This window comes from Microcaecilia unicolor, chromosome 11 (genome assembly GCF_901765095.1).
Source record: "Microcaecilia unicolor chromosome 11, aMicUni1.1, whole genome shotgun sequence".
Taxonomy (NCBI): domain Eukaryota; kingdom Metazoa; phylum Chordata; class Amphibia; order Gymnophiona; family Siphonopidae; genus Microcaecilia; species Microcaecilia unicolor.
In genome coordinates, this window is record NC_044041.1 from 192,176,680 (window position 1) to 192,202,621 (window position 25,942).

A 25,942-nucleotide genomic window follows, 5' to 3' on the forward strand; every position below is an offset into this window, starting at 1 on the left:
TTTGTAGCGCTCTAGAAATGTTAAATAGTAGTAATCCCATGTGCCCCAATGAAAGGAGAGTTTAATTCTACTTCCATTTAATTTCAGTATATTCTATCACCTTTATAACACCAGGCTTCCGAAGGCAGACTACAACTACAGTTAAGATGGACCCATCAGGAAACAGGATAGCCTCACTGAAATCTGGACATCTCTCTATATAAAACGCACCTCCAACGTGAAGGGGGTGAGATCGCATTGTGTCTGCCCCGCCCACACGTCAAACGTGATGACGTCAAGGGCGGAGCAATGACACAACCAATCGCATCACTCGGCAGCGAAGCGTCAGGGAAGGAGGCGGCGCTCTCGACGTCTAGCCTTCCCTTCGCTGTGTTCCGCCTTCTTCTGACGTCAAGGATGACGTCAAAAGAAGGCGGAACACAGCGAAGGGAAACCTAGACGTCGGGAGCACCGCCTCCTTCCCTGACGCTTCGCTGCCGGAACCGCCACGGAGGTAAATTTAAAAACAAGAAAAAAAAAAAAACACACATGTTGGGGGGAGAGAACAGGGTGGCCAGTAAAGTACAACAATGGGAGCGGGAGGGCAGGGGAGAAACGACAGCATGGATGCGAAGGGGGGGGGGGGAGAAGAGGGCGGGCCAGGCTGGGACATGGGAGAGAGAGGAGCATGGATGCGAGGGGGGGGTCATGGAAGGGAGAGAGGGGACTTGCTGGAAAAGGATGAATGGAGGCGGCAGGGGACAGAGGAGCATGGATGGCCATGGATTGGGAGGGCAGGGCTCAGGGAGAGAGGGCAATTGCTGGAAAGGGATGAATGGAGGGGGCAGGGGACAGAGAAGCATGGATAGGCATGGATTGGGAGGGCAGGACTCCGGGAGAGAGGGGAATTGCTGGATAAGGATGAATTGAGGGGACAGATGGGCATGGATGGATATGGATTGCAGGGCAGGCCTCAGGGAGAGAGGGGAATTGCTGGATAGGGATGAATGGAGGGGCCAGGTGACAAAGGAGCATGGATGGGTATGGATTGTAAGGGCAGGACTCAGGGAGAGGGGAATTGCTGGATAAGGATGAATGGAGGGGACAGATGGGCATGGATGGATATGGATTGCAGGGCAGGCCTCAGGGAGAGAGGGGAATTGCTGGATAGGGATGAATGGAGGGGCCAGGTGACAGAGGAGCATGGATTAGACTCACACTTTCACTCTGACTCTCAAACAGTCACTCTCACATACACTCTCCCAAACATACACACTCCGAGGAAAACCTTGCTAGCGCCCGTTTCATTTCTGTCAGAAACGGGCCTTTTTTACTAGTCTATATATAAGAAGTGAAGAAAAATGAGCACAAACTATAGAGTTTATAATTGCAGTTTCTACCAGCTACAGTAATTTTTGAAGCTGTTTTTGTGATATTCAATTATTTCTTTTCTGCTCCACCTTTTAAGATGGAGCAACATTAAAGAATGACAAGGTGGATACAGCACCTCATAAGTTTGCTTGCTTTGTTTTAAGTGGGGGAGGAGGGGGTGGAAAGTGGAAACAGATTACAAATTGGCTTCCTTACCTTGCTTACAGTGGACTAAATAGGTTCACTTCCACTCTGGTCTTGGGCAGCGCTTTCTCGCTGCTCCATCCCCTCCAGAGTTTTGCCTCTTTCTCCCTCTCTTCTGTCTGCTCTCCCCATCCGCGTGGTCTGGTCACTTTTACTGCCCGAAGCGCCGTTCTCCCTCCAGCACCGGCAATTCCCATAGCCTTCTGACAGCGTGCGTCGTCGGGGCCTCTCCTCAGGCGTATCCCGCCTACTCTGCAACTTCCTGTTTTCCGCAGAGGCGGGATGCGCCTGAGAGGCCCCGATGACGCACGCTGTCAGAAGGCTGACTATGGGAATCGCCGGTGCTTGAGGGAGAGCGGGCAGAAGAGGCAGGAAAAGATTGGAGCCTCGCATGGGAGAGGGTAGAAAAAAACCTGTTTGGGGGAGCGACTGCTCCCCCTGCGCCCCACCTAGCTACGCTACTGCTGACAGAGCAGACCATAGAAGATGCCAAGCACTGGTCTCTAGACAAAATTTAAAATATATGTGTGTGAATTCTTGCTCAGTATAACCAATCCTGCAGTACTACATACTGCCTGAAAGGGCAATGCACAACACCAGGTGGAACAGTGAACCTAAATTAGCAACCAATGCTCAATGCTAACAGCAAGCAAATTATATGCATGCTCCTAGTGTTGAGCACTGGCCGTTAAAAGGGGAGGAATATATGTCAAGTGTGCATGCTCGGTCAACAAAGATGGGGCAGCTTGGAAGATAGAACAGCTGAAGATGACATGGATCTATTATGGAACACACAAGATGAAAACTACATAGGATCTGAAACAAAAATATGACATCAGAAGAGGGAGGGTAAGATGTTACATTTGGTTTGACTGTACAATGTTCACCCCTTGTGATTTGGACAAATTGCATAAAGTGTCTACAAAATTGGTATTTTCAAAACCTATTTGGACGTCTATCTTATCACAGATTTTATTTTCTGTCCCTCAACCTTCAATTTTTTTTTTAATGCCTATTAATAGAGAATTTGACAAAAACAGTTTGCTATATTTAATTTCAGCCTATTTGCTTTCAACCAGACCTTTGTCTGTAAACAGACACACATCAAATAGAATTTGACATATTCTAACAGGATGGTGTGGGAAGGTGAGAGGAGGGTGATAAACAGAGAAATACAACTTTATGGTTTATAATGGGCTAGAACACTGCACCAGTGATTTCACAGTAAGAATCCTGAAAGGTAACTTTAAAACAATACAAGAACGTAAGACCTTTGAAGTTAGAATGATTGAATATTTTGACACCCAACAGACAGGACTTAAGGATCTGGGTTTTCTAGCCCATTATAAACCATAAAGTTGTATTTCTGTTTATCACCCTCCCACACCACCTGTTAGAATATCAATGAAATGCTTTGATGTTCCCATGCATACCCTGTTTCCCCGAAAATAAGACATCCCCTGAAAATAAGACCTAGTAGAGGTTTTGCTGAATTGCTAAATATAAGGCCTCCCCCAAAAATAAGACCTAGCAAAGTTTTTGTTTGGCCCCAATGGGACATGGACACAGAAACCTTAATTTTTTTCGCTGCAACCCAAAGACGAAATCCTACCTAATAAAAAGCACATCCAACGTTCTGAAGCCGCCAGCGTTGCAGTGAAGCCTGAAGCCCTAAAGTGTTCGTCAGCTTCGTAATAGCTCCGCCCTCCACTCGCTAGCCCTGCCCTCGGAGCACAGCTGATCACAACAAAGTTGCTCGCGCTGTTCTGCCCTCCCACCCCTAGCGCCGTGTCACTCAGTTCCTCGCGCTGCTAAAAAAAAACGTCACGGGGGCAAGGGGTCAGTAACGTGGAGGGGGGGGGGGTTGAAATCAAAGGGACGGGGGAATCTGCAACTCCGTGGGAGGTGTGTGGGCGGAGCTTCGAAACAAGCAGGACTGGTTGGAGGTGGTGTTGAAAGACGTTAAAAGAAAAGAAAAAAAAAAGGAGAGCCTAAGTTGCAATGCCACACCCCTGAGCAAAAACAGACAATGTTCATTTTTTTGTTCAACAATAAATGTGAATTCTTCTTCATGAAAAAATAAGACATCCCCTGAAAATAAGACCTAGCGCATCTTTGGGAGCAAAAATTAATATAAGACACTGTCTTATTTTCGGGAAAACAGGGTACCTCCCACTGTCAGACTGTCAAAGTAATGCTTTGATTTTCTCTTATATATACTGCTACCACATTTACTTATTTCCAATCTGATGAAGGGCAACCTTCGAAAGCTAATCAAGAAATGTATTAAGTTATGTCCAATAAAAAAGGTATCATCTTATTTTCTTTTCCATGTTTTATTTTGTTTGATTTCTATAGATTCTACATGGAATGTTGCTATTCCACTAGCAACATTCCATGTAGAAGTCGGCCCTTGTAGATCACTAATGTGGCCGCGCAGGCTTCTGCTTCTGTGAGTCTGACGTCAGACTCAATCAGAAGCCTGCGCCGCCTTCTACATGGAATGTTGCTAGTGGAATAGCAACATTCCATGTAGAATCTCCAATAGTAGCAACATTCCATGTAGAAGTCAGCCCTTGTAGATCACCAATGTGGCCGTGCAGGCTTCTGCTTCTGTGAGTCTGACGTCCTGCACGTACGTGCAGGACGTCAGACTCACAGAAACAGAAGCCTGCGCAGCCTTCTACATGGAATGTTGCTAGTGGAATAGCAACATTCCATGTAGAATCTCCAATAGTAGCAACATTCTATGTAGAATCTCCAATGGTATCTATTTTACTGTCATAGTAATGCTTGAATGTTTTCACTTATATACACTGTCAGCTAGCACATTTGCTTATTTTGCATCTGAGGAAGAAGGGCAACCTTCGAAAGCTAATCAAGAAATGTATTAAGTTATGTCCAATAAAAAAAGGTATCATCTTATTTTCTTTTCCATGTTTTATTTTGTTTGATTTCTATAGATTCTACATGGAATGTTGCTATTCCACTAGCAACATTCCATGTAGAAGTCGGCCCTTGTAGATCACTAATGTGGCCGCGCAGGCTTCTGCTTCTGTGAGTCTGACGTCAGACTCAATCAGAAGCCTGCGCCGCCTTCTACATGGAATGTTGCTAGTGGAATAGCAACATTCCATGTAGAATCTCCAATAGTAGCAACATTCCATGTAGAAGTCGGCCCTTGTAGATCACCAATGTGGCCGTGCAGGCTTCTGCTTCTGTGAGTCTGACGTCCTGCACATACGTGCAGGACGTCAGACTCACAGAAACAGAAGCCTGCGCAGCCTTCTACATGGAATGTTGCTAGTGGAATAGCAACATTCCATGTAGAATCTCCAATGGTATCTATTTCACTGTCATAGTAATGCTTGAATGTTTTCACTTATATACACTGCCAGCTAGCACATTTGCTTATTTCGCATCTGAGGAAGAAGGGCAACCTTCGAAAGCTAATCAAGAAATGTATTAAGTTATGTCCAATAAAAAAGGTATTTTCTTTTCCATGTTTTATTTTGTTTGATTTCTATTGATTACCTTTAAGAGTGGACTAACACGGCTACCACACCACTCTTCCAGCTACAATAATTTTTGAAGCTGTTTTAGTGATATAAATTTCATGAAGTAAAAATTGAATATCTACAACATGGGACACAAAAATTATCTATTTCCTCCATCTTTTAAGGCACTGCCTACCCAACTGGACCAGCTTTTGACTTACAGATGGAGAACACATAGGCAGTCCCTTATTTCTAGTATTCTTTTGTTTTGGGTGAACCAATGTGGAAGCAATCTCTGCCTACTGGCTTCAACCCATATAATGGGCTAGATAGCCTTGTACCGCCTTTTGTTCTCAAACTTTGCTCCTTACCAATCTTTTTCTCCCTTCTGCCTGCATCCACAACTCTCACCCTTTTTACAGCCTCCTCTCTCCCACCTCCAAACACAGAACTGCATCTACCTCCCCTGCAGCCCTGAGTGCCCTCCCCACACACACCTCAAGGCACCGTGGTGGTCAAGTGGCTTCTTCAGGGCAGGAAAGATCCCCACACTTTCCTGCTCCCTGCTGCCACTTGTTTAAAATAGCTGCAGAGACTTCAAGCGGTGGCCTCGCAAGACTTCCATGGAAGTAACACGAGGTAACCACTTCGAGTCTTGGCAGCCAAACAACTTGTTCAGCATAGTGATGTATAAGTCATGGATGATGTAACCATAACTTACAAGAAACAATGCAATTTATATTTTTGACACAATATCCCATTCAGATGTATTCATGGTTTTCCTTAAAAAGAGGATCAGCAGCAGGCAGGAAAGTGGGGATCTTTCCTGCCCTGAAGAAGCCACTAGACCACCAGGGCGCCTTGAAGTATGTGGCTCAGGGGAGGGAAAGCAATGCTCCGTTCAGCATAGTTTTTAGCAGGATCCCTGCGGACCTGGGTCCATGCCCATTCCCGTGCAGCTGTCTAGTCTGGAGCCCAACAGCTGTGCCATACTCTTACATAGTCCCACAGAAGTTTCATTGTCTTCCTTGTCAAACAAGTGAAAATGGGTTTGGTGCATCAGGAAGTGGCAGTCATCTTCCATTGCGCACAGGGCGTAAAGTTGATGGAATGTTTGGATACTGAACAGTCCACTTTTTCTTCCTTGACAAACCTTTTCCAACTGGAGGCACCATGCAAAAGTAATTGCCGATAGGATTTGTCTGCCTGCTCTGTCCAAACCATTGGCATTGAAAGGCATAGATTACCTTTTCCTGTTCAACCACTGGAGGTTTGTTGCTCAAGTGTTGAGTTATGTGTAGGAAGGCCTAGCTCTTGTCCTGATCTTCAATTTTGCAGCCAAAACAAAGGTGGTAGGCTCTCTTAACCACAACAGTTATAGCCGCTTTTGTGATGCAAAAGTCATTTCACCGCAAATATAGCAGAAGTTACCTGCATTGTTCAAACAAGTATATGGCATCTCTTTGGCTAAACATACTACTACTACTACTATTTAGCATTTCTATAGCGCTACAAGGCGTACGCAGCGCTGCACAAACAGAAGAAAGACAGTCCCTGCTCAAAGCGCTTGCAATCTAATAGACAAAAAATAAATAAAGTAAGCAAATCAAATCAATTAATGTGTACAGGAAGGAGAAGAGGAGGGTAGGTGGAGGCTCAGTCCACCATTAAGAGCCAACTTCATCAGTGATGTCACAATGGCTTGATTGCCTGATACTTGGCTCACTTCTGATATTGTGATGTCATAAGGGAAAGGGGGAAGGGGAAATGGGACTTGATATACCGCCTTTCTGAGGTTTTTGCAACTACATTCAAAGCGGTTTACATATATTCAGGTACTTATTTTGTACCAAGGGCAAAGGAGGATTAAGTGACTTGCCCAGAGTCACAAGGAGCTGCACTGCACTAACCAACAGGCTACTCCTCTACTACTACTACTATTATTTAGCATTTCTATAGCGCTACAAGGCATACGCAGCGCTGCACAAACATAGAAGAAAGACAGTCCCTGCTCAAAGAGCTTACAATCTAATAGACAAAAAATAAATAAAGTAAGCAAATCAAATCAATTAATGTGAACGGGAAGGAAGAGAGGAGGGTAGGTGGAGGCGAGTGGTTACAAGTGGTTACGAGTCAAAAGCAATGTTAAAGAGGTGGGCTTTCAGTCTAGATTTAAAGGTGGCCAAGGATGGGGCAAGACGTAGGGGCTCAGGAAGTTTATTCCAGGCGTAGGGTGAGCGAGACAGAAGGCGCGAAGTCTGGAGTTGGCAGTAGTGGAGAAGGGAACAGATAAGAAGGATTTATCCATGGAGCGGAGTGCACGGGAAGGGGTGTAGGGAAGGACGAGTGTGGAGAGATACTGGGGAGCAGCAGAGTGAATACATTTATAGGTTAGTAGAAGAAGTTTGAACAGGATGCGAAAATGGATAGGGAGCCAGTGAAGGGTCTTGAGGAGAGGGGTAGTATGAGTAAAGCGACCCTGGCGGAAGATGAGACGGGCAGCAGAGTTTTGAACCGACTGGAGAGGGGAGAGGTGACTAAGTGGGAGGCCAGCAAAAAGCAGATTGCAGTAGTCTAAACGAGAGGTGACAAGGGTGTGGATGAGGGTTTTGGTAGAGTGCTCGGAAAGAAAAGGGCGGATTTTAAACATAGGTGTGTCCCTTTGCAAAATTAAACACTGACAAGACAGACAACACGACACTATATGATCTCTGGAACCGCAATAAAGCAACTTGTTCAGCATAGTGATGTAGAAGGTCATAGATAATGCAACCAGAGCAACTTACAAGAAACAATGCAATTCATATTTCTGACAATATCCTACTCAGATTGCATCATTCACTGTTTTCCTTAAAAAGAAAAGTACTAACCAAACTCAGATTTATTCTTAGATGAAACGGAAAATGATTAATGTATATATTTACAACTGAAATACCTTCCCCTTACAGACCAATTTTCCTCTGTCATTCGTAAGTCAAGAGTCATGTTCTGAAGCATCATTGTCGTACTCACTGACCAAATAATTAGCAGTTTCACTACATTTATGTTTCAACAGTTTTTATTGATGATCCAACATGTTAAACACATTCTACAGGCTCAATATACAACAGCTTAACTATCAAGCCCTACTTAAGCAGCCAAAGTAGTGCATTCCATCATCAAAATTTTAACAATTTTCTCCTTTTCCCATCCTGACCTTTGACCCCCCCCCCCCCCCCCACCATGTTTCAAGTTGATTCTGTTTATGTTTCAACGCATTTTATTTAAGGCAACAACTTGATAACCCAGCCCAAATTACTGTTAACATGTCCTTCCACTTCCTCAGTATAACTAATACAGAGGGCCTTCTGAACCTTCATTTTTTATTTTGTTACATTTGTACCCCGCGCTTTCCCACTCATGGCAGGCTCAATGCGGCTTACATGGGGCAATGGAGGGTTAAGTGACTTGCCCAGAGTCACAAGGAGCTGCCTGTGCCTGAAGTGGAAATCGAACTCAGTTCCTCAGGACCAAAGTCCACCACCCTAACCACTAGGCCACTCCTCCACTGTTGCTACTATTTGAGATTCTACACGGAATGTTGCTATTCCACTAGCAACATTCCATGTAGAAGTCGGCCCTTGCAGATCGCCAATGTGGCTGCGCAGCCTTCTACATGGAATGTTGCTAGTGGAATAGCAACATTCCATGTAGAATCTCCAATAGTAGCAACATTCCATGTAGAATCTCCAATAGTATCTATTTTATTTTTGTTACATTTGTACCCTGCGCTTTCCCACTCATGGCAGGCTCAATGCGTCTTACATGGGACAATGGAGGGTTAAGTGACTTGCCCAGAGTCACAAGGAGCTGCCTGTGCCTGAAGTGGGAATTGAACTCAGCTCCTCAGGACCAAAGTCCACCACCCTAACCACTAGGCCACTCCTCCACTCCTTTTACTTCTCAGCGCTGTTATTAATGGAATGGCGAGCAATACATAATATCCACAGATGTATGTATAGTGCCTATCAATTCTCCAAAAACAGGCATATTGGGGAAAGTTTTCTAAAAAAATGTAGACATGTAACTTCTCTCCTTCTTAAGCTACTCAACCTATGACCCTCATTAACAACGATAACCCCCCCCCCAACAGCCCCTCCCTCTTAGTAAAGGAGAGATCTAACACCTATAATGCTAAGAGGAGATGAATTACAACTTGACGATATTCATGACATCAATGTCTAATATAACCCCTCCTTCCACCCTCCCCCCTCATCACTACATTTATCTTGGAAGCATTTTGGCTGTAGACTAGCATTTCAGAACATACCTTTTTAAAATACAGTACATGGGATTGGAATACGATCCTTTTATATTCAAAGTGCTTACAATGCTGATCCCCCACCCCCCCATCAAAATGAACAGAACAGAAGTCATCTTTTTCAAGACTATTGTCCATCTTACCTGGAAAAAAAAGGTTAAAAAGATAAGAATTATGGAAAACTGGTCTACAGACACTGTATATTCTTATTGGCTTATTAGTTAAGAGTTTACATGATTATACAAAAAGCAAATCCTAAATGACATCCTGTTTTGTTTCTGTCTACCAGATTTTTTTTTTGCTAATGATAAACTTTAAAAATACAAAACTTAAAAGGCAGCAAAGCTTGAGCTTATGTCATCTGAATGTATCCTGCATGGTTTGTCTCCTCAGTCACTGAAGACTGAGGAGTTGTAGGAATATACAGGATGAAGCCCTCAGCAGCCCGGAGGCCGGGGACTACCTCACTCTCCAATGTCGTGGAACAAGACCATACGTCATGGAGCCCAAGGGCTCTACGCTCTTTTACGCCACAAGGACAGAGCCAAGACAGCATCCTCCTTGGATGTCCACATTGGAAGTTAAAACATATTGCAGGAGAACCATTCAAATTAAGGATTTTATTAATCAAGTGCACGTTTATATACTTTTTACTACTGTTCTATTGCATTGTGTACCAATTTAACTACTGGTAAAATAACTTGGCACACAAAAGTGAAACAACTGGTAGAGAATAAGGATTCAAACCCTGCCTTTACTGCTTGGATAAGTAACTTTGTCCAGAGCCTCAAGTAAAAACTTAAATGTGGTTGTACCTTATAATAAAACTAACCCTAATGGGGATTTACTGCAGGTTCTGCTTTATGTAGTAGGGGCCTATTTACACATGCTAACATGTTGGTGCATTTTATTCAATCTAGCTCATTATCTTACATTAATACAATTTTACACTCATTAAATAGACCAAGCCTCATTATGCACTTAGCTTGAATTCACATAAATTAGATAAATGAGGCCGTTAAATTATAAATCTTCTAGGGTAGGCAAATACCTATAGTGTCTTGTTACAGCTCACCCTAAGCTTGGATTTTAGAAGAGCAAATCATCAATTGTAAAACACAAACCAACCAAGATAGAGGGTCTGCATTACTCACATGCAAACACAAATGAGCATTAATGCACAAATTAGCTATTACTTTACCTATCATCTAGTGGAAGGAGACTCCCCAAGTGTCTAGGTGTTGGCTATAGAACGTATTAATTACAAGCCTAAGGGTGTTGGTTCCAGGGTTTCCAGTACTGGAGCTAGATAGCTTTCTCCCACCCCAGGTAAATTTTGTATTGAGGGTACTTAATCCCAAGGTCATATGCTGGATTAATACGTCTCCGTACTTCCATTTTTAACTTCTGATCAGAAGAGCTAAAGTTAACTACAAGTTTATGATACTTTTTAGAGCAGATTATGTACCAGTAACCTAATATACAAAGTTAATAAAGTTTTGCACAATAGTACCGTATTTTTCGGACTATAAGACGCACTTTTTCCCCCCAAATTTGGGAGGAAAACGGGGGGTGCATCTTATAGTCCGAAAGTAGAGATTTCCCTCCCTCCCTCCGAGTTCAGGATCGCCCTCCCCCCCCCCCCCCGGCCCTGTCACCACTTCTCCCTACTCACGTCACGCGATCTTCCCTGGTGGTCTAGTGACGTCGGGGCAGGAAAGAGCCCCCTCTTTCCTGCCCAGCATGCTGCTCTCCATCCTCCTGTATGCAGCCTGACAGTCTCAGCAAGATTCAAAATGGCCGCCGAGACATCAATTCTCAGCGGCCATTTTGAATCTCACCGAGACCGTCAGGCAGCATACAGGAGGATGGAGAGCAGCGCGCTGGGCAGGAAAGAGGGGGCTCTTTCCTGCCCCGACGTCACTAGACCACCAGGGAAGATCGCGTGACGTGAGTAGGGAGAAGTGGTGACAGGGCCGGGGGGAGGGCGATCCCGAACTCGGAGGGAGGGATTCGGACAAGACGCACCGAAGCACCAAGGTTTTAGAGGAGGGAAAAAGGAAAATTTTTTTCCTATTTCCCTCCTCTAAAACCTGGGTGCGTCTTATAGTCCGAAAAATACGGTAAATGCCACACAATTTTAACCTTTGTATAACTGCATACCAAGTGTTTACAGGTGGGGCAAGGGCAATTCCTACAAAAAAAAAACCCAAACTATAAGCCAAATATAAGTCTGTCTTTGTTCCATAATAAAGGGAAAGGAGATGGGCCTTTGGACTTGATATACCACCTTGCTATGGTTACAATCAAAGCAGTTTACATATACTATACAGGTATTTATTTTGTACCTGGGGCAATGGAGGGTTAAGTGACTTACCCAGAGTCATAAAGAGCTGCAGTGGGAATTGAACCCAGTTCCCCAGGCTGTTGCACTAACCTCTTAAGGTTGGATCATGGCAGTGGTGGGGGGTACAAAGAGACCTTGGCCCCTCCAAATTGGCTCAGAGGTCCCCGATTTCACTGGCAGGGATCCCCAACCAACTGAAGCATGTGTCCCACCACATTGCCTACCCCGCTCTTGTCAGTAGCATCGTGCATGCTCATATTAATGAAGCTGAGCATGCAGAAACACTTTGCACATGCTCAATTGCATTAAAACAAGCAGGGCAGGCAATGCAAGATCAGCACAGGCCAGATGCTTCAGCTGCGGGGGTAGGGGAAGGCCAAAGTGTGCCCCCCTTCCCATCAAGATCTGATTGCACCCGTGGATTATGGTTCCGTTTTTCCCCTTTTAGTATCAGGTAAATCCACTCGCTTTACTAAACGAAAATAAGTCAATAGCTACACGAGACCCCAATAGCTGAACCAATGTGGAAAAAAACATACATCCAGCTAGTAAATCGGGCCACAAAGTAATTCTCTCTGAAACACCTGACAGCAAATTACTCAATAACTAACTTGTGCCTCCAAAAACTAGTTTCTTTGGTCTAGCACGGCTTGGCATTTGATCGCTGCAATTTTTAAATCAGTACTCTGGCTCTCTCTAGCCCAGAAGTATCAAACCTTGGCCCCCACCCAGCTGGGTTTTCAGAATTTCTACAATGTGTTATGGGATCTATTTGCATACAATGGAGGCAGTGTGTATTCAAATAGATTTCATGCATTTCCAAAGCTAGTCTAAAAACCACCACGATGAGAACTAGCTACAGAAACGGTGTTAAAAAAAAAAGTGCAGGAGCATGCCAAGGCAGGGACCGGAGAGCTAATATCTTCTCTAGCAAAAAATCCTATCTAAAACCATAGTTTTACACAGACTCAGGGTCCAGAGCAGAAATTAGGAAGAGGGTTCCCAAAGCTCACTGGCAGGCTGTGCAACCTTCAGCTCCTTGCAGGCTTGGGGACCTCCTGTGGCATTGAAGGCCCAGGGCAATTACTTCATTTGCACCCCTTAACACCAGCCATAAATGGAATTATGAGTTCGATTCCCACTTCAGGCACAGGCAGCTCCTTGTGACTCTGGGCAACAAAAATAAAATAGATACCATTGGAGATTCTACATGGAATGTTGCTACCATTGGAGATTCTACATGGAATGTTGCTATTCCACTAGCAACATTCCATGTAGAAGGCTGCGCAGGCTTCTGTTTCTGTGAGTCTGACGTCCTTGCAGGACGTCAGACTCACAGAAGCAGAAGCCTGCGCGACCACATTGGTGATCTGCAAAGGCCGACTTCTACATGGAATGTTGCTACTATTGGAGATTCTACATGGAATGTTGCTACTATTGGAGATTCTACATGGAATGTAGCAGAAGCAGAAGCCTGCGCTGCCACATTGGTGATCTGCAAGGGCAGACTTCTACATGGAATGTTGCTAGTGGAATCTCAAACAGTAGCAACAGTGGAGGAGTGGCCTAGTGGTTAGGGTGGTGGACTTTGGTCCTGAGGAACTGAGTTCGATTCCCACTTCAGGCACAGGCAGCTCCTTGTGACTCTGGGCAAGTCACTTAACCCTCCATTGCCCCATGTAAGCCGCATTGAGCCTGCCATGAGTGGGAAAGTGCAGGGTACAAATGTAACAAAAATAAAATAGATACTATTGGAGATTCTACATGGAATGTAGCAGAAGCAGAAGCCTGCGCTGCCACATTGGTGATCTGCAAGGGCCGACTTCTACATGGAATGTTGCTAGTGGAATCTCAAACAGTAGCAACAGTGGAGGAGTGACCTAGTGGTTAGGGTGGTGGACTTTGGTCCTGGGGAACTGAGCTCAATTCCCACTTCAGGCACAGGCAGCTCCTTGTGAATCTGGGCAAGTCACTTAACTCTCCATTGCCCCATGTAAGCCACATTGAGCCTGCCCTGAGTGGGAAAGCGCAGGGTACAAATGAAACAAAAACAAAAAAAAATTAGCTCACTTCTTAGGGGAGGTACTTTTTGGTCCCCAGATAACTTACAACCTTAAGTTTGTGTGTTGGGGAAGGGAGTGGTGGTAACAGCAGACAGCTCCGGAAATACGGAGGCCTCGACGCGCAATCAGGCCCTCGCTAACCTTTCACTCTAGTACAGGGGTTCCCAACCCAGTCCTTGCGTCACAGCAAGCCAGTCCAGGTTTTCACCGTAACCCCTAATAAACGCACATGAGATAAGTTTATATACAACGGAAACAGTACGTACAAACTTATCTCATACGTTATCGTTACAGATATCTTTGAAAACCAGACTAGCAAGATGCGTCTGTAGCGGATTAACAATTGTAGCCACAACCCTTCTACAGATTCCCTCCCCCCTCCACTCCATTAACCCTATCGGTTCCTCGTACTACACTCACCCGCCATGTTCGGCCGCCGCAGCACAAAAAGAAAGAGCACGCCGCGCGCCCTTCTTTTAAAGACTTCCTGAGGCATCACGGGAAATTGTTTAAAAAAAAAAAAATGCGCACGCGCACCACCGCCTTCAACCCGAACCATAGAGTCGTCAGGGCAGGGACTAGTAGTGGGAGGACCACCAGACGTGCCATCAATGGCGTCTGGCGCTAGAGCGTCGCCTTTACGATACCTCGTGACGCTGAGAACCTAAGCCTCGTGGGCGTGGCACCAGGCGGACTCTCCGCCCTGCACTATAGACTTCTTCAATAGGTAGAAATGTAATGTAACCTAGTAGATGACGGCAGAAAAAGACCTGCACGCACGGTCCATCCAGTCTGCCCGACAAGATAACTCAGTCTCATATGTGCTACTTTTTGGATTATATTGAATTAAGGACTGCGAATAGCCCACGGCTTCAAGAGCTGAGTTCAAAGCTTTTTTTTTTAGAATGGGTAACTTTGAATGCAAAATACAGCTCTGGCCACAGAGGAGTTTGTTCAGTATTCTGCCACTGGCAGGGCCGATACCTATGATCTACACGCCACTGCTGCAACGGTCCAGCTTTTACTAACCCCGTGATTAGGGAGTAGCCCTTTAAATCTATGCACCTACTGGCCTCCCTCTATGGAGTACATACATACTACACATGATTAGACAAATGCCACGCTCAGTCTTCTATCCCTCCTTTATGCTTCTGTAGGATAACTAGGAAAAGATCCAGATAAAATCCCATTATTACCATTCAGAGGCAACACCAGAAATGCCAGGGACCTAGGCGTGAGAGGTCTATTAAACCTCCTTGGGCCTAGTAGACAGGTTTCCAAAAAGAGGGGGGGGGGAGAGATAGACAGTGAATAGGTGCATGAGTGGAGATAAGTAGGCTGGAACTGTGTGGATAGGTGTTTGAGGGGGGGGGGGGATACGTAGCTAAGAGGCGGTTTGGGATGGGGAGATGGATAGGTAGGGGCTATGGACTTCTTTCATGTGTCCAGCACTTATTCTGGTTTCCTCACCTTCATGAACTGTCCACTCTTTTTTTTTTTTCCTATGCCACTCTCACTCCTGTTTCGCCACCCACCTCTCTTCCTATTGCTTCCTTCGCACCCTCCTTTCATTTCTTATACTCGCTCCTGCAGTTAAGGAAGGCACATGGTGGCATGGTAAAAGTGACTACCTTCACTCCTTGTCATGCTTCATTCCCTTTGTGAATCCTCCTGGTAGCTGCCCTTCACCCATTAACTCTCATTCTCCTGCCCCTGCCTTCTACTTTCCCTGCAACTCCCTTTCACTCACTCACTCCCTACCTTCCCTGGTCCCAAGCCCTCATTTACTTTCTCCCTGAACTCCCCCTTTCCTGTACATCAGTGACGCAGCCAAGGGTGGGCTTGGGTAGGCCCAGGCCCACCCACTTTGAGCTCAGGCCCACCAGTAGCAGCACACCTATGATGTGGCCGGCAGAGATTCCCAAGCTGAAAACTCTCAACAACTGTCCCTCCTGCATACCTTAAAAATAGCAGATCTTCGCCTGCAGGAAGCAGCGACTGATACATACTGCTTACACCGGCCCCACAGCCTTCCCTCTGACGTTTTCCCACCTATGCGGAAACAGGAAGCTGCATCAGTGGGAAGGACATGGGGCCTACATGAATAGTGTGTATTGGTGCTCCTCACTGAAAATCTGAAATTTAAAAGGTGTGCAGGAGAGGAGGGATATTTGAGAGACCATATGGCATGCAGGCGAGAGGAGAGACCAAATCACCTATGGGATGGGGTGGGGTTCTTCTGCCCACCCATCTTGGGCCCAGGCCCACCCAAAATTGGGTGTCTGGCTACGCCCCTGCTGTACATAATACATTATGTCAGGGTGGCCAAGAGACAAACCTGGGCCCAGGGCAAAAAAAAAAAATCTCCCCCACTACCACTCCCCATCACTATTACCACCCCTCCATTCCTGCTGCTCTCACCCACAAGCTCCTACAGCCAGCAGGTATCCACAGGCTGAATCCTTCCTTCTGCCATGTCCTGTCCTCTCTACTGCAATTTCCTGTTTGAGGCTAGACAGGAAGTTGCAGTAGAGAGGGTGAGAAGCAGCAGAAGGAAGGCCAAGGAGACTGCCTCCAATTGTGAATCATTGCCACCTATAGAATCCTGTATGTGAGACCTGCGGGAAGGAAGGAAAGCATTTTTTTTTACTGAGGGAACAAAAATGTTTACCTTTCCCACGGGGTGGTATAAAGTTTTGTTCCCGTATCCACAGTGATTGTTGGTGCACCAGGCCTGGGGAATTTTGCCCCCCACCCCTGATCTCAGGCTCCACTCTCCCCTCCAAGTTCATATTCTCACAATCCTCTCACTCACTCACCCTCCCTATACTCAGTCTAAATCCATCCTTTTCCTTCCCCAAGTACCATTCTCCCCCATATTTATTTCCCTTTTCTAATCTCCTTTCAATGCTAGCTTGTGGGGTGATGAAACTACTTCTTCCCCAATGTTGCTGGTGCTAATGGTGAATTGGTCTCACTGGAAACAAAAAAGGAGGGGGAAAAAACTCCCACCAACATGAGCAACAAGACAAAAAAGTGAGGCAGGCTCAGAGAGGATGAAAAAATGTCAATTTTAATGGTAAAAAGTCATAAAATGACCCGACACGGCAGTGTTTCGGCACAAGGGCCTACCCTCAGGGGTCAAACAAATCTGCCAAAATGTCTTGAAAAGGCTTTCCTTATTGAAGATTTTGGAATCTTGACTGTTAAAACTTCCCAAATGAAGAACCGCTCTGCGATGCAACTACGTCTAGCTGGGAAACCAGTGACGTAATGAATGCTGTGTCGGGTCATTTTACATCCTCTTCGAGCCTGCCTCACTTTTTCGTCTTGTTGAATTGGTTTCACTGCCAATATGCCAGCCTTTGCTCCTCTACTACTACTACTACTACTATTTAGCATTTCTATAGCGCTACAAAGCGTACGCAGCGCTGCACAAACATAGAAGAAAGACAGTCCCTGCTCAAAGAGCTTACAATCTAATAGACAAAAAATAAATAAAGTAAGCAAATCAAATCAATTAATGTGAAAGGGAAGGAAGAGAGGAGGGTAGGTGGAGGCGAGTGGTTACAAGTGGTTACGAGTCAAAAGCAATGTTAAAGAGGTGGGCTTTCAGTCTAGATTTAAAGGTGGCCAAGGATGGGGCAAGACGTAGGGGCTCAGGAAGTTTATTCCAGGCGTAGGGTGCAGCAAGACAGAAGGCGCGAAGTCTGGAGTTGGCAGTAGTGGAGAAGGGAACAGATAAGGAATTATCCATGGAGCGGAGTGCATGAGAAGGGGTCTAGGGAAGGACGAGTGTGGAGAGATACTGGGGAGCACAGAGTGAGTACATTTATAGGTTAGTAGAAGAAGTTTGAACAGGATACGAAAACGGATAGGGAGCCAGTGAAGCGACTTGAGGAGAGGGGTAGTATGAGTAAAGCCCAGGCTTCCATTCCCTTCCATCTTTAATCTATTCTCCATGACCATATTTCTACCCTCTGTAATCACTATCCTCTCATCCATTTTCTAGTCCCATGCTAACCATTTCCATCTAAAAAGATATTGAACAAATCCTTCAGCAAATTCACCAAAACCTCTGACCTCTTAGAGGTTCTCTTTTGATTTTGTCAGCTTTCAGTTTTTCACACCTTCTTCGTCAGTCACATGCATTCCACTCCCATGGATAGGCTTATGGACAATCATCAGTCCTTCAAACCCTTCTTCAGTGAAAAGCATTTCTGCCTTTTCTCTCCCCTCTCCCCCATACATTGCTCCTGGTCACCCTTCCAGCTTTCATTTTTACCTTTGACCTCCTTATTACTGACAAGGAGAGTCCAGTGTTCAGGTACTTGGAGTCTGTTGATAGCATAATATCACACATGAGGCGTTGAACTCGATTTCAAAACAAATAGAAAACACACGTTTAGTACAATGTTATCTGTCTGATTTTAGATTGGGGAGGGGTTTGTCTGTGATTATTATACTTTATTTCTATTCTAAATTGAATTGTACACCACAGTATGGATTTAGGTAAAGTAGAGGTAGTTAAATTAATGAAAAATCAAACTTTTTTTCCTTTGACCTATAGCTAGACCTCTTCAATTACTTTTTTTTACTTGCACTTTTGCTATCCAGGATAGGCCCCAGGTAATTCTACCATTATTTTTTTTAACTCTTCTTGATTTTATTTGCCCCCTTTTTAAAAAATATTCACTTGCCAAAATATTTTTCTGTTTGAAAAGTATGAGAACATTATACGCGGAAAGGTTTCTGCATCACCCAAAGAGGAAGCAGATTATTGAATCATGCTATCAAACAGATATGACCTATTGAAGGGAGGCCCAGCCCCATTTACCATCTCAACCCAAAACACTGCATACATGGAACTGCAGTAGGGCAGAATTGCAACCTAATTCACTTGTTTGGATTGTCCTGGGTGAGGCGACGCCCATCAAATATTTTCACATGGAAATGCAGGTGAAACAGAGGATTCCACGGGTGATAATGGGCAGATTAGACAGGCCTTATGGTCTGTCACAGTTCATGTTACTATGTTTCTATTAAGAGAAACCAGAACTGTCCCCTGCAAATGGCAAGACAGATTTATCTGTGCAAGCTGATCAAATAGAATCCTTTCTATTGTCAACTGCGTGTTATCATCTTTTATTAGCTGGAGGAAAAGCCTCACGTGTCGTGAAGTGACTCCGAACTTCGCAATTACACTGTCGTACACTTACAGAGTACTCACTTGCATCATTGGCATAAAAACCTCCAGTATGTCAACATTTATTTATTCAATACTGAACCCTAATCGCTCTAAATCAGAGTCAAGTGAATTGTTCAAACTTTTTTTTTTTTAAACTTATCTTTGCAGTCATATAATCTGATGCTATCCACGGCCGAATTAAGAAGCAAGAGATATTGCAGAAATAAACAGTCGCGTGACCACGGACCCTGAAGCAGGACCCGAAACTCTGGCCACAGTTGGCCGTGGATTGCATCAGATTATATGACTGCAAACATAAGTAAAAAAAAAAAAAAGTTTGAACAATTCACTTGACTCTGATTTACAGCGATTAGGGTTCAATGTTGAATAAATAAATTTTGACATATTGGAGGTTTTATGCCAATGATGCGAGTACTCCGTAAGTGTACGACAGTATAACTGCGAAGTTCGGAGTCACTTCACGACACGTGAGGCTTTTCCTCCAGCTAATAAAAGATAACACGCAGTTGACAATAAAAAGGATTCTATTTGATTAGCTTGCACAGTATAAGTATCCTTTATTTTGCTCGACTGAAGACAGATTTACCGTATTTTTCGGACTATAAGATGCACCGGACCATAAGACGCACCTAGGTTTTAGAGGAGGGAAATAGGAAAAAAAATTTTTTCCTTTTTCCCTCCTCTAAAACCTAGGTGCTCCGGTGCGGCTTGTCCGAATCCCTCCCTCCGAGTTCGGGATCGCCCTCCCCCCGGCCCTGTCACCACTTCTCCCTACTCACGTCACGCGATCTTCCCTGGTGGTCTAGTGACGTCGGGGCAGGAAAGAGCCCCCTCTTTCCTGCCCAGCGCGCTGCTCTCCATCCTCCTGTATGCAGCCTGACGGTCTCGGCAAGATTCAAAATGGCCACCGAGACTGCAATTCTCGGCAGCCATTTTGAATCTCGCCGAGACAGTCAGGCAGCAATGCATACAAGAGGATGGAGAGCAGCGCTTCAGGGTCCGTGGTCACACGACTGTTTATTTCTGCAATCTCTCTTCTTAATTCGGCCGTGGATAGCATCAGATTGTATGACTGCAAAGATAAGTTTAAAAACTCGGAGGGCGGGCGGCCAGCCAGCCAGCCAAATCTACCTTCGGACTATAAGACGCACCCCCCATTTTCCTCCCAAATTTTTGGGGAAAAAAGTGCGTCTTATAGTCCGAAAAATATGGTATCTGCCATTACTTAATATTACAGGTCTAGATTTGTACTAGTTTGTCACCCAGTAAACTGAAAATCATAGACCCCTACACCTTCTGTCTTATCAGCAGGACAAGAAAGGAAACCTCAGACACAAGATACAAGTCAGTCGGAAAAAAAAAAATGTACACAGCAATAGGTTTTTCTTTAAAAAAAAATCCCTAAAATACTTTTATTTAATAATTAAAATTTGTAGATAAGACAGATATACAATACAATGATTTTTTTAAAAAAATCTAGATATTTTATACAGTACAATTCTTTAATCATGATCAACTAAAAGAAGCCTGCTTTCTGTACAAATAGAGAAAAACAAAATGGCTACCTATCGTCTGCATGGTATTGAAAGAAAAATAAAACAAACTACTCACATTTGAATTGGTGAATGAGGTACACTGGGGCATAGGACACAAACCAAAGATACTCCAAGGGGATAGAGACCCCTTTAAAAAAAAAGGGGGGGGGGGGAGAGGGCACAGTGGAAATGTGATGTAACCACCAATTTGAAGGCAGGAATGAATGGGGAACTGAAGAGAAAAGGCCAGAGCTGTGCCAGTCCAGACATGAGGTCTGGAGTGGGAGAGGAAGCAATGCCCACTGCACTTCATAAGTGATTTGTGTAGTGTATGGGGTTTAAGGAGCACTTACCTAGGTCACCCAGTGAAATGCTCCTCAAGGGTAAACACTATTCTGAGCTATGGTATCTATAAACAAATATATAGTAAAAAAAAATTGCCATATTTCTACTTTTGGTATAATCTGGGGATTAGCATGCATGAAGGATAAATGTGTGCCATTCTTATTGCTGTTTTGAGCATATGCCAATATTATTAGAGGTCCTTATTCCTACAGCATCCTCCCTCTCAGCAGGCATACTGCCTGCGATGGCAAAAGGAAGCGAGTGATTCAATAAAGATAGGCACTTGCTTCCTTTTGCCACTGCAGGGCAGCATAGCTATGGCTTAGAAGGCAACCAAGACATGACACCAGGAAGCAAGTCCCAAAGCTCTCCCCTCTGCCAACAAATAAGCCCATCTCTAATTCAGATGTCACATAATTATGTATAATGCACAATTTTATCCCTATATAGACTTGTGTAGTATTTCAAAGGGTGCACTGTTAAGGAATTACTAAAAAGCTTCTTAAATGATCCCTCTGGGTGTAGCTCTGTGCAAGGCACCTTTCAAAAATGACTTTACATACAATAGTATTCAATTCAAGTAAAATCACAGTCAACATGAACCAATTAGAATCAATGCGTCAGAAGTAAATTTGTGACTTTTTGCCAACATGGCTGCCTGTAAAATGTTTCAACAAGCTGCATTACTTCTTCACTTCTGAAGGAAGCAGGCACGGACAGATCATGCTTTAAAATATACAAATCCTTAAAGACAAAGGATGAAGCTTAAAGATGACAGCTTTTAGGACTACTAAAATCATGGAAGGTCATTCATAATGCTGACATTTTTCTGTTTTTTTTTTCTCTAATATTTTTTAGGAGTTAGTATTCCACTCTGTTTTCAAAGAGAAATAGAATTTTTGATGGAAGTTGGATGGAATGTTATTGCTCGTTGGGTGTATTTCTGCAATACTGCAAGAGTACTCCGAGGATAATGTCCCCCCTTCCCCCCTCCTCAAGGCTTGTCCCTTTAGATGTAGCTTACCCTGGGTCCACTGAGGATGTCAGATGATCCACACCAAAGGGAAGAAGGAACCGATCAAAAATGAACAGTCACAAAACTAGCAACACAGAGTGCACAATCAGGACATGATTCGCTTGGTTTCGAATGCACTAGAACAGAAAGTCATTGGTACAGTGGCGTAGCCACGGGTGGGCCTGGGCCCACCCAGTCTCGGCTCAGGCCCATCGAAAATTCTGACACCCTTATGGCTGGCAGGGATCCCCAAACCCTGCCAGCTGAAGATGTCCTTCGGCAGCCAGAACAAGTGATTTTCCTACGTGCTTCGGCTGGCAGCGCATTCCACCCGCTGCCGCAGTACCAACACCTCCCCCCAACCTCACGCGCATGCTTGAAAACCGAGCATGTGCAGGAGGGGAGAGGCCAGCAAAGGGTAGAAAGTGCCGCCGGCTGCAGCAGGTAGGAAAATCACTTGTTTTGGCCACCGGAGGACATCTTCAGCTGGCAGGGCTTGGGGATCCCCAGCCAGCTCAGTATTTTATTCTTTGGGGTCGATAGTGCGGAGCAGGGGCAAAAGGTGCGGGGGGGGGGGGGGGGGGAGAGAGAATTGTATGCCCACCCAGTTTGGGCTCAGACCCATCCAGAATACTATGTCTGGCTATGCCACTGCATTAGTAACAATGATTTTTTTCACTTCACCCTTTGCTAATAAAACAATATAAAATGTATTTTCTTCTATTATGTTGCAAGTTATGCCAAGAACAAAAAACAAATATTTGCTCCATTAAGAATCTCAATTGTCCAGTACTGAAACAATGCTTTTGTTACCTGGCTTCACTCCCCTTCCCCCTCCATTGCAAGATATAGACCAGTAATGAGAGCATAAAACCTCAGAATGAGTGATTAATGAACCGGACTGACTGGAGGGAATCTGTATAAGTTGCAGAAACTCTCTCTTAAGGTAACTTAGAAAATAAAATGGCTCTTGAGATGGAGCAGAATTAGCAGCATTCGCTAGCTTACAATCCCAATTATAATGTACTAATTCACTGGTTGTTTCAGACCCGAACATGGCTGCTCCTAGGAGGAAACGGAGGGAACAAGCAGTTTATACATTTAAAAATGGGGTAGTTATATTTGTAATTGAGATGAGGGGGGTAGTGCCATTTCCTGTGTTCCCCAAATACTGCTCTGCAGGGTCTGCATGCAAAAGGGTACAGGCTTGCATTTAAGGCTCCAGCTCCCAGTAAGAGAATTCTTAGGGCCTGCAAGAGATGGAGTAGGAATGCCAGAAGGGGAAGCCAAGAAGACTGACAGGGACCAAAAGGGTTTTTGTTTTCCTGTGAGACCATTTCCTCAAAAGAAAATAAAAACAATGGTTTAAGACAAAAAAGGATAGAAACAAATAAATAAAAATGAAAAGGCAACAGTTATTTCTGAATTAGCTGCTCATTTGTTAGATGATTTTCCCCTTATAGCTGTAAATTTTTGGTTTGTTTAAAACACCCACTAGTTTCTTGCAGCATTCATGACGAAGATACATGATACATTCCCTTTTAGGGAGACATTACAAATTTGTCAGTAGTGATTCACAATCTCAACATATTTTTTAAAAAATGACTACCTGAAAAGCCAACAGTCATTCCATTACTTGCGTCAGTAGCTCCTGACAGAACAGTCTACCAGAAATATACATAAAGGTGTTTGAAGACAGCATGCCAGCACCAGGAAGGGTGGGGAGAGAAATACTCCCACTGTCACTCAAAGCTGCCCCCACCTCAGTCCAGTAAACGTTTTATACATCAGACACCATTCAAGGCAGTTGTAAGGCAGGGGACCACAGTCCTGAAGACAGCAACAGGGGAGTCTGTCCCAAAAGGTTGAATATTGCTCTGGACAGGTGCGGCCAATTTCTGTCCCTGCCCACAGGCTCGGTGTGGCTATCAAAGATGATGCCACCTGCAGCACGGCGGAGTCCTAGGGCTGCTGAGAGGGCATCAGAGTTCAGGCACCAGAATTTGACACAGCGAACCCTTCACACCCCTCCTTCTCCTCTCCAGCAGGCTGCTGATCAAGGTCTATGGAATCTAGGGGAGGAAAAAAAAAAGGGTTTGAAGATATTTCTGCTACTTGGGAACTTCTGAACAAAACCACTACTCAGGAAATTCAGGCCATAACTGATACAAGTGAACTCAGATATTTAAGTTTAGAGCCTGGTGTATGTAAAGTCTCCGGGACAGCTACCAGGTTTGGGGAGGGGGAGGGTATGGAACAGCGGCAGCAGGAGCGGGGTTGGAAGAAAAGGCAAACCAGCAGCCTCTCCACTTACCGTGTGTACTGTTTGCTCTCTTCATGGACTGCCATCTCTAAACTCTTGAACTCATTCAGCTCTTTTCGTATAGCGGCCTGTAAGCAAACGAGAAGGTGGTGAAGCTTTATCTGAACCCTTTCAATTCCAACTCGCCCAGCTTCCTTCTATTCCCCAATCTCGCTGCACTGCAGACACCCACCCTAAACACACACATAGAGAGCAGGTATTCTCATCTTATTCTTAGCAGTCTAAATTAATTCTTTCTAATAATTCCTTTTCTATTTTTATTTTATTTATTTAGATTTTCTCGTACCTTTTTCAGTAGTAGCTCAAGGTGAGTTACATTCAGGTACTCTGGATATTTCTCTGTCCCAGGAGGGCTCACAATCTAAGTTTGTACCTGAGGCAACGGAGGGTTAAGTGACTTGCCCAAGATCACAAGGAGCAGCAGTGGGATTTGAACCGGCCACCTCTGGATTGCAAGACCGGTGCTCTAACCACTAGGCCACTCCTCCACACTCCTGGCACCATTTAGCCAAGTTACTCACCAGAAGCACGTGTTCTCCGAGGACAGCAAGGCAACTATTCTCACAACTAGGTGATGTCATTCGATGGAGCCTGGTGTAGACGCTGACTAGCCAGATTAATATAGAATTTTCTAACAGCGTCCCAAGGCGCATGCACTGGTTCCTTCGTGCCTGCACAAGGGCGGGATCCTCAATCATGTAAAATAGCTAAAGGGGAAGTGGGAAGGAATGTGAGAAAACTTTGCCTGCTGTACTCAAGAGAACACCTGCTACAGGTGAATAACTTTGCTTTCTCTGAGGACAAGAATGCCAGTTGTACTCTCACAGTTGGGAATGCCTAGCTACTAGGCTCACCGAAAACAATGCTAGGATAACAGGGACTCAAAATGTCGAGGCCTCAAAGTCAATTAACCTGAAACTATTTACATACTAGTTGTGAAGGTGCAGCCTGTAACTAAAGAAAACTGGGTCTTTGGGGGGGGGGGGGGGGAGGGGTTGAGTTGGATTCTAGACACGGAACAAAATCTGCAGGATTGCTTATCCGAACCAGCTGTCTCATCAGGTATCCTGCTCAAGGCAGTAATGAGTGGACCGATGACCACATTGCAGCTTTGCAAATCTCCTGTATGGAGGCTGACCTCAAGTGGGTTATTCACACAGCAATGGCTCTGACATGACCCTCTATAGAGTCAGCACGGCTTCGGCATAAGTAAAGGAGATGCAATCTGCTAGCAATTATAAATTGTGCATTTGCTGATCCGGTTTAGGTCAAAAGGAACAAAAAGTTGGGCTTTAGTCTGCTCCAGATAGAAGGCTAAGCTTGCTTGTGATCTAAGTTACGCAGTACACTCTCACCTGGATGGGCATTTGATTTTGGGGAAAAAAGTTGGCAGAATGATTAAGAGGGAATTGTCTTAGGAAGGAGCTTTGGATGCATGCAGAGAACTACTCATGATGGTGCAACTTGGTGTAAAGTGGATCAGCTACCAAGGCCTGAAACTCACTGACCCTGCGAGCTAAAGTAACCGCTACCAAAAACACAATTTTTCAGGTCAAATACTTCCAGGGCTTTTTTTGAGGGGGTACTGAGAACCGGTACCTTTTTCACTGTCTGCTAAAATTGACCCATGATCACAAGTTTTAATGAAAGAGCTCAGGCTCTACACACCAATTCTGCCTTGTCATAGATTCTGTGACTGGTTGCAGGGGGCCGGGTCATTGCGGGGTGGGTCACTCAGTGATCACCCCACCCCT

At 44.7% G+C, this 25,942-nt stretch overlaps 1 protein-coding gene and 1 non-coding gene across 9 annotated transcripts in view; both read right to left on the reverse strand.

Annotated features, from left to right (window-relative positions):
* Window positions 1–9,714: 9,714 nt before the first annotated feature.
* Window positions 9,715–9,929, reverse strand: LOC115481270. Its single transcript, XR_003943926.1, has one exon. It is a non-coding gene; the product is annotated as a small nucleolar RNA SNORA73 family (small nucleolar RNA).
* Window positions 9,930–22,615: 12,686 nt separating this feature from the next.
* The window catches only part of PHACTR4 (phosphatase and actin regulator 4), a 149,493-nt gene continuing 146,166 nt past the window's right edge, over window positions 22,616–25,942 (reverse strand). For all 8 annotated transcript variants that reach the window (XM_030217618.1, XM_030217611.1, XM_030217614.1 and 5 more), the window contains 2 exons: window positions 24,180–24,256; window positions 22,616–23,937 (listed from right to left, as the gene is read on the reverse strand). In XM_030217618.1, the coding sequence (XP_030073478.1) occupies window positions 23,922–23,937; window positions 24,180–24,256 (93 nt within the window). In that variant the 3' untranslated portion in view covers window positions 22,616–23,921. The remainder of the gene's footprint in view (window positions 23,938–24,179; window positions 24,257–25,942) is intronic.